The sequence below is a fragment of the Plecotus auritus genome (genome assembly GCF_963455305.1).
Source record: "Plecotus auritus genome assembly, chromosome: 12".
Lineage (NCBI taxonomy): Eukaryota > Metazoa > Chordata > Mammalia > Chiroptera > Vespertilionidae > Plecotus > Plecotus auritus.
The window spans coordinates 9,356,240-9,365,817 of NC_137778.1; the positions used below are offsets into that span (position 1 = coordinate 9,356,240).

Here is a 9,578-nt window from a genome sequence, read left to right on the forward strand (position 1 = left end):
CACGGACCAGTATCCTGGATAGATTTTCTTTTTTTTTTTTTCTTTTTCTTTTTTTTAATTATTTTTATTGGTTTCAGAGAGGAAGGGAGAGGGATAGAGAGAGATAGAAACATCAATGATGAGAGAGAATCATTGATCGGTTGCCTGCTGCACGCCCCCCACCAGGGATCTAGCCCGCAACCCAGGCATGTGCCCTTGACCGGAATCGCACCTGGGACCCTTCAGTCCACAGGCTGACGCTCTATCCACTGAGCCAACCTGGCTAGGGCCCGGCTAGATTTCCAAGGGGCCACTGGCAGGGTTAAGGCCTGGAGGTAAGAAGGGAAAGGAATGTATAATACTATTCTGTTTACTATATACTATACTGTTTACTAGAGAGGACACTCCAGAAGGTTTTGTTCTTTTTTCTAGGAATTTTCCGTCTCGGACCAGTAAACCTCAGAGACCATCCTCACTATCCACGACTCCCATCAGTGTTAGCGTTCTCTCACATGATCTCTTGATCCCGTTGACATAGACAAAGAATCCAGCAGAGGATCCATCGAGGACAGGGAGGGCGAAGGTGGGCTGATGAGAGAAGGGAGGACCCGGCTCTCACCAGGTTTTGCGGGCCGAGGAGGGCGTGGAGAGGGAGCAGAGATTACCTCCTCCGCGGCGATGGGGACATTTCCTGAGGGTGGAGGCTGAGAGACTGGGTGCTAATTCGGACGTGTAATGCCAGCTCCTCTCTTCCTTCCTGTATTTATCCAGCTGCAAAACAGAATGAGGTTCGCTCGCTCGGGAACTTGGCTCGGGGGTTGTGCAGACAATTCCGAAGTGTGACAGCCACCAGCTTCCCTCCCGCAGGCTCCCGGGACGGACACTAGGCAGTCTGTCTAGGGCCTAGGCTCACCCTGTAAAGGGGGGAATTGTTGGGTCAGTGGGGCTTTTTTTTTTTTTCCTCCCAGCTTCTCCCTGCTGCTCAGAAAATGCAGTCAAAATCAGATCCCAGTGACAGGCATGGGGTTCTCCCACGAGGGACAGGGAACCCCAGCCAAGGCTTCCTGGGCACAGAGCACGCTGGTGAGGTTCTGTTTGGCCCTGTACCCTCGCCAATGTGCGCACCTCTTACCTTCCTTTGCCTCCTCCTCGCCCCTCACCCCTCACCCCAGTCCTCTCTCTCAGCCTTATTTTCCTTTCTTTTTTCTTTTTTTTTAAAGTTGATAGTTTATTAATCCTCTCATGAAAAATCTGCACAACCACCACAGATTAAGTCACGGAAGAATCTTTACTCCTTCTTTTTGCCAGCACCAGCACGGGCCTTGGCAGTGCCCCTGACTTTCTTCCTTCTGTTCTTGTGTTCCTTTCTCTGATTTCCTGAGGTCTTCTTCTTCTCAGATAGGCCAGGCCTTGCAAGTCTGTGTTTGGGTTCATTGTTCTGTGTGTAATCCAAGGAGTCATAAATCATGCCAAAGCCAGTGGTCTTGCCACCTCCAAAGTGGGTTCTGAATCCAAACACAAAGATGGCATCAGGTGTGGTCTTACACAGTTTGGCTAGTTTTTCCCGAATTTCTGTCTTGGGTGCTGTTGCCTTCCCAGGGTGAAGGATGTCTGTGACCGTTTGCTTCAGCTGAAGTGGTCTGTGGGTCATGAACTTCCTGGTCCGGATGGTTACCGTGTCATTCATGATGAAGGTTTATCTTCAAGCAGCCAGGGAGGAAAAAAATCAGCCTTATTTTTCTTCCGTGTCTACCTTTCCTTTCCCTTTTTACCTCCAGGCCTTAACCCTGCCAGTGGCCCCTTGAAAATGTAGCCGGGATACTGGTCCGTGGGCCTGAGAGGATTTCATTTCACACAGTGTTTTTATGCATCGGTATGGTCTGGGGGCTGCACAAGATGCTTTAGGGCAGCCGTGGGCAAACTACGGCCCGCGGGCCGGATCCGGCCCGTTCCGCTGTTCCATCCGGCCCGCGGAGCCGAAAGAGGGGAGGGTTCTCTTGCTCTCCCCTCCACTCCTTCACCAGCAGCAGTGTTAACATGGCAACGTTGGGAAACACGGCCGCAGCTCCTTCTTCTGAGTGGGCATCCGCGGGCATTACAAGGAGCCTCTGGAAGATTGAGAGGTTGTTCCTTCATTCAGTAGAAGGAACAACCTCTCAATCTTCCAGAGGCTCCTTGTAATGCCCGCGGACGCGTCCCCCGACATCACCCTGGGAATGCGTAGACACGTTATCGTGGTGATGTAGGGAGACACGCCCCTGGAGAGCACAGTATCAGAGCATTAGCTAAAAAGGAGACCAACAACACTGTTCCCACTGAAGTTGATGTTTTAAAACAGTCTACATTGCCATCTACATCTACGTCCCGGGCATAATTTGGAAGTTGCACTAAAGAAAATGTTTAATTTACTGTTTACACATTTTGTTCTTTTCTATTTGTTTTTGTTTTAAATTATTTTATTATATTTAAGTTTAATTGGAAAGGCTTTTGTACCTTTCCTTTGTTAGGCAATTTTATTTTGCCTTTGCCATCTTCAATATAAGGTATGTTATTGTGCTATGATTCCTCCATTTTTTGAAGTTTCAAATTATAATAATTAGTGTTTACATTCTTCTTGTTAAAATGTTTGAAATGAATAAAACTATTGAAATTAAAAAAAAAGACCGTACCCTTTTATGTAATGATGTTTACTTTGAATTTATATTAGTTCACACAAACACTCCATCCATGCTTTTGTTCCGGCCCTCCGGTCCAGTTTAAGAACCCATTGTGGCCCTCGAGTCAAAAAGTTTGCCCACCCCTGCTTTAGGGGATGTGGAGATGACTGAGACCAGCCTCTCCGTTTCAGACGTTTCCAGTAGGTGAGGGGTGAAGACCACTCGGGTGCAGGACGGGGTACAGTTAAATAAGGGTGAAAACTAGGTGTGGGGAGCAGGCGGGAGGAACACCATGTTCTCACCAGAGAACATGACCGCACTCCGGGGCCTCTGGGGTTTAGAGAAAGTTGGGGAGGGGGTGAAGGATGCAGTTTGCTTGAATGCCTTCTCCCCTGCTCTGCCCCGCCCGGCCATGTCCCACGTTAGGTCTCAGCTCAGATGGCATTTGCTGGAGGGAGTCCCCCCCAGCCCTACACTGGGAGTGTGACCTCCAGTGTCTTCCGTGGTGTACAGTACCATCCCTATTTGTGGCACCCCCACGTTGGCCTGAAGTGTCTTATTTGTCTCCCCAGCCCTTGGGACGGGGTCCCCAGAGGCCTGTTGGCCTGTGCAGCCCAGCGCCCAGCACTGCCCCAGCCCCCAGCACTGCCCCAGCCCCAGGAGCTGCTCGGTACCTGCGAATGGAACCGTGCGGTCACATTCTGCCGCAAGTGTGCTTCCTGGGCCACAGCTGAGCCTTCTCTCCGGGCCTCACAAGGTGCAGGGGTCTCTTCTCTTCTAAGAGCACTTATCTCCTTCACCCCCATGGCCTAAGCACCTCCCATCGCTTAATACCAGCATCTTGGAGCATTAGGATCTCAACATACGGATTTGGGGGGGACACCAACATTCGGTCCATAGCATGTGATAATGAAATGTGCCAGCTACACAACAGGGCTACAGGCAAGAGAGCCCTCCCCATCCCCATCCCCGCCGCCAACAACAACGTGGGGCCAATCACTCCGGCACCTTCCTCACCGAGTCTCTTTCTGTCTCTGCTGCCCATCTCCCTTCTGCTCACGGGTTCTCCTGAGCTGCCTTAAAACAGTCTCCTAGGTTCCAGGATTTCTGCCACGTTGTCCTAACCCAGTGGTCGGCAAACTGCGGCTCGCGAACCACATGCGGCTCTTTGGCCCCTTGAGTGTGGCTCTTCCACAAAATACCATGGCCTGGGCGAGTCTATTTTGAAGAAGTGGCGTTAGAAGAAGTTTAAGTTTAAAAAATTTGGCTCTCCAAAGAAATTTCAATCGTTGTACTGTTGATATTTGGCTCTGTTGACTAATGACTTTGCCGACCACTGTACTAACCCAACAAGGCGTATCTAACAGAAAAAGAAGAAAAGCGTTGAGCCTCTTTATAGCCTAGATAACATTCTCTTTTGTATCAGAGCCGTTTGTGTCTTTGGGATGGGGACCTAAGTATCTCTAGCCAAATAGAGTGCTTGTACGCCGCAGACCAACACCTCTGGTTGAGGGATGGGTCATACTTCAGCCTCTTCACACCTCTGTGCATGTGGCCACTGGCCATTGTCTGCAGCCTTAGCTCAACGAATCTCAGGGTTAGAAGGTGCTTAATATTCTCTCTTTTTAAAAAAAATGTATTTTATTGATTTTTTACAGAGAAGAAGGGAGAGGGACAGAGAGTCAGAACATGGATAAGAATCATCGATCAGCTGCCTCCTGCACACTCCCCACTGGGTATGTGCCTGCAACCAAGGCACATGCCCCTGACCGGAATCAAACCTGGGACCCTTCAGTCCGCAGGCCGATGCTCTATCCACTGAGCCAAACCGGTCAGGGTTACACCCACCATCTCTTAACGCTTGAATCTCCTCCATGACCCTGCACCAAGCACTTGTCCAGCCCGCGTCCCAGGAGAACTCCCTACCTCGATTTACCCTTTGACTCCATCACTATCTGGGTTCCCGTGCCTCTCTCCGGCCCCCTGCTCTCGGGAAAACACAGAACAACCCATTCCTTCCTCCACAGAACGGCCCTTTAAATAGCTGGAGACTGTTCTCCAGTCCCTGAGGGTGCCAAGCCAAACACATCTCCATTCCTTCCACCCCTTCCCCATGGGATGGGATTTCAAGTGTCTTCACCGTTTGGCCCATTGCCCTGGCTCTAAATCGGATGGACAATTCTGATACCGCAGGGGGCAGAACATGGCTTTCTTTTTCAAGCTATTGACCTAAGGAGAAAATTCCATCATAAGCTTCAAACAAGCAAAAAGCAAAAAAAAAAAAAAAGTTAGCCATAAGGTTTGGAAATAGGCTACGGGTTGCCTCCCTGCTCAACACTCTGCCACCCACGCAACCCACAACGCTTCCCAATGTAACCAGGGAGGCAGACGGCATGCACTAAAAATGTCCTGTTTAAAAACATGCAAGCAGTAGCTAACAGTCTGTATTTCCAGAAATGTTCTGGGAGCTCACTGAAATTAGGGATTGGGCCAGCTCCAGCCATTTACCCCTGCCCCCCCCCCCCCCCCAGATATGTACAGTCTCAGCTTCCCACTGTAACATAGACCACAGTGGTGAGGCCTGCGGGCCCACCCTGCCCCTCCTGTACCACCTCCCATTGTTCTGAATGCCGCCTGTCACCTTCAAGAACCAAACGATGGCCCGGCCAGTGTGGCTCGGTTGGTTGAGCGTTGTCCCATCCAGAAATCACCGGTTCGATTCTGGGTCTGGGCATGTGCCTGGGTTGCAAGCTCGATCCCCAGGAGGGGGCGTGCAGGAGGCAGCCGATCAATGGCTCTCTCTCTCATCCATGTTTCTCTGTCTCTCCATCTCCCTTCCAGTCTCTGAAATGAATAAAAACATTTTTTTAAAAGAACCAAACTGTGCCAACTGTGTGTAGTTTGCTTCTGCACATCTCTGACGTTCTCGGTGAGCAAGGACCTGCGAGAGGGGAGGAACTGTGTCTGTCTCTTCACCCTGTCCCCCTGCCTTTCCCCACCAAAACCTGCTCTTTCAAAAGGCATTTTATCAAGTCATCGCATCCTCTCATGAATCCGTGTCAGGACACCATTTCCCCAGGCTGGTGGAATGTGCCGTGGAAAGAGCCTTCCTTGGGAGATCAACCGAAGGACTTGTATGCACGCATATAAGCACACCAATGGACACAAGACACTGCGGGGGTGGGATGAGGGCATGCGACAGGGGGTAGGGGAGGCTGGGGGAAGGTCAATGGGGGGAAAAAAGGAGATATATGTACTACTATAATACTTTACACAATAAAAAAATTAAAAAATAAAGCAAATCTGAAACCTTCAGAAAAAAAGAAAGAAAGAAAGAGCCTTCCTTGGGCTGCATTTCATCGCCTGCAAACTGAGGGGGATGTTTGAGCTCCAGCTCCGGTCTGTGAGCCGATGATTTATGTGGTGTGGATAACACCTCCCTGTATTAGTCATGACTAATTAGTCATCAGTCAATAGGTAGTTTCCTATCGGTTTCTCTAGATAGAACGGTTCATTATAAGGAATTGGCTCACGCAGTTATGGAGACGAGGCCTGGAAGCCGTGGAGTGGCTCCCGGCTGGGGGCCGACAGGCTCCAGGCTCAGCTGACGTTTCAGTTTGAGTCTGAAGGCAGGAAGACGGTGATGTCCCGATTCAAAGGCAGTCAGGAAGGAGGAATTCTGATTTACCAGAGGCAGGCCAGTTTTTTTAAAATATATTTTTATTGATTTCAGAGAGGAAGGGAGAGGGAGAGGGAGATAGAAACATCAATGATGAGAGAGAATCATTGATCGGCTGCCTCCTGCACGCCCCCCACTGAGGATCGAGCCCACAACCCAGGCATGTGCCCTTGACTGGATTCGAACCCGGGACCTTTCAGTCCGCAGGCTCACGCTCTATCCACTGAGCCACACCAGCTAGGGCCCAGCTTTCTTCTTGTTGTTGTTGTTCTATTCAGACCTTCAACTGATGGAACGAGGCCCACCTACCTTGGCTTTATTCAGTCTACCTATGTAAATGTTGATCTCATCCAAAAACACCCTCAAAGACACTCCCAGAATAATGTTGGAGCAAATATCTGTCCTCCGGGGGCCCAGTGAGTTGACATAAAATGAGCCATCACACTGAGAATCGAGACAGTTGTGTGAAAGGCCTGGCGCTGGTTGTGAACAAGACACTGTGACCAAAGCAGCTCATCGACGTTCTTATCGCTCCCTCTCCCTTTCTCTCTCTCTCAAATCCATTTAAAAAAACAACACACACACATATATATTTTTAAAAAAGGAGAGAAAGGTCAGATAGGAACGTTCTTTGAACACCTGGACTTAAAGACTCTACCTCTTCTCCCTGTCTCTTACCCGTCAGCCTCACAGTTTCCACTCCCACGTCACAACTTTCTTTTTTTGTTACATTGAGAAAAATGTAAAGCTCTAAGGAACACATTACCCATCAAATCCACAGGCATTAAGAAGTTAAATGAAATACTACATTCTGCAGCACACTGAAACAAAAACCACAAGCTCATTAAAAAAATAAAAAACACGCGTGAAATCACTCATCCCTCACACAGTGTCACTAAACTGAACGCAAAGGCCCCAAACAAGTCATACGATAAACCACGTGACCTCCCAAGGCAAACCCGCCTGCACTGCGGCAGCCAGCGGTGCTAGAAGCAGGACTGTTCAGCGGAGGATGTCCATTTGTTCAAAAGGAAGGTGGGTTTCATCTGCCCGTTTCTTTTGTTGGCTCACGAATTCATTTAGTCAAGCAAGCCGATGCATCGAGCACCTATTCTGGTAGGTACAGATCTAGATTTGGGGAACAGCACTCAAGAAGACACAGCTTTTGCTCCAGAACTTGGTGGGGAAACGAGCTGTGAATTCCTGTTGAGGTTTCAGGTCTCATTTTAGCTTCACTCCTCCTAGGAAACCCTCTCTGGTTCCCCACTAGCAGGCCTCACCCCGGACTGGGCCAGGGCCCCTCTATGTACTTCCCTTGCCCCGTGGCCCTCCCCACAGTACCGCCACGTGTTCTGTAATTGCTTCTGTGAATCGCTGCACCTCTCAGCGGTCAGGGACTTGAAAGAGGGTAGAGACTGCTCCTGGTTCCACCCTGCCACAGCCCTGGCACGTGGTGGCTGCTTAATAAATGTTTGTGGAGAGAATTAGAGGAGTGAGTCAAATGAAGTTTTGCCCCATGTGCATGAGTCCCATAGTGGCTGCACGTTACGGGAAGACGGAGGACGTGATTAACATCGAGGAGCCAGAGAAGGAGATGTTGAAGCTGAGAGTCGAAGAATAAATACAACTTCAGTAGGCAGAGAAGAGGCAGAGAGCTTGTCATGACGAGAACACATCACGTGCAAAGGCACAGAGGTCAACAGAGGCAAGTTTGGCTGAGCCGTGGGCAGACGCTCATTGTGGCTGGAGCAGGGCTTGGGGGCTGAGGGAGCAGGAGAGTGGCGGGCCAAGGGGACACAGAGCTGGACGGAGGTTGGTTGCCGTTGCCGCGTGCAGGTGAGTCTCCCAAGGTGAGTCCGCTCGGTGCCTTGGGAAGACCGGGCTGCAGGGTAGGCAGGGACGTAATGGCCAGCCGTGGAGGTGAGCTGGGGATCGATGAGGTTAATGTATCAGTCCCAGACAGAGATGACATGACAGCGGCGGCGAGGGCTAGAAGGAGGCGATCGATGGGAGGGGTGTTTAGGATGCACAATCAATACGCCTCGGTGGGTTTCTTTATGACTAATGCACGAAGACTGGGGAAATGTACGTCCGATCGATGGAGGTGCTCATGGATTCGGAGAGTGCTCGTGGAGTCATAAACGCCGCGAGCTTGTTCTGTGGAAGGAGATAGTCTTTGTCCCATTGTAAAAACATGCTCCGGTAGTGGTTTCTCCCGCCAGCGCCCTCTGCACTGTCCTGTGTTGCTGGCGCTTGTCACACCGCCTCGTCCTGTTAGAAATAACTTTTCACTGGACACAGCTTCTTTCCCAGGGACATCTGGGAGCTCAGAGAGCAAGGACTGACCGCACCTCCACACCCGCTGGTGCCCTTCCCTCTCAGGTATCCAGTCAACGGTAATGGTTGACAATTGATCGGTTGGTGCTTATCAGAAGGGCGCGGCACAGATCAAAAGTCCTCCACATTAAGAAGTCATCCTTTTATGTTGGAACTAGAGGCCCAGTGCACAAAATCTGTGTACTGGTAGGGTCCCTAGCGGCTGCCGGCTGCCAGCCAGGGCCTCCCTCCCTTCCCCCAGCCGGCCCTGCCTCCTGGTCGAACTCCTGGACAACTCCTGGACGAGGGGACAATTTGCATACTACGCTTTTATTATATAGGATGTTAGATTCACAGAAAAGCTGTGGAGACAATGCAGAGGCCTCCTAGATGCCCCTCACCTCCTCCACCTGTTAAACTTGTGATGGTAGAACAAGCAGAGCCAGAGGCAGTGCCCCTGGACCAGTGATGGCATCTTCATAGGCCTGTTTGTCATTGGTGAAAGGGTGCCTCCCTGCCACACACTATTCCCACGTCACTGTAATGAAGTCACTGAGAAAGACCAGCCAGTGGGGTGCCCTCTGTGTCAGGGCGGCCGCCCCCCCCCCCCCCCCCCCCCCCCGCCACAGCCTGCTTCTCGCTGGCTGACCCACACCTGGCTCTCCCTGGAGCCGCTTCCCCCACAACCTGGATCCTTTTGAGCTGCAGTGAGGGAGGGTGTCTTTCGTTGCCACAGCCCCAGGGCTAACATGCAGGTCCAGCATGCAGGAAGGTAAACAGATATTATCTGATGAAAAGGAAGGAGCATTAATGGCTATAAATTGCTAGTTTACTGGGTGGGGGAGCGGCTCCAAACAATGAAGTCATGGAATTCTAGAGTTGTGTCTACTATGTCTATTAACCCCTCACTGTACCCACAGTAGAATGCCATGTCAAAGGTCAAATGC

The 9,578-nt window shown here is 50.7% G+C and overlaps 1 protein-coding gene across 1 annotated transcript; it reads right to left on the bottom strand.

Moving 5' to 3' along the window:
- Positions 1–1,267: 1,267 nt before the first annotated feature.
- LOC308237538 (small ribosomal subunit protein eS24-like) lies at positions 1,268–1,666 on the bottom strand (the record flags this gene model as incomplete). Its single annotated transcript, XM_080648279.1, has 1 exon — positions 1,268–1,666. The coding sequence occupies one exon, from the start codon at positions 1,664–1,666 to the stop codon at positions 1,268–1,270; it is 399 nt and encodes a 132-aa protein (XP_080504405.1).
- Positions 1,667–9,578: the final 7,912 nt, after the last annotated feature.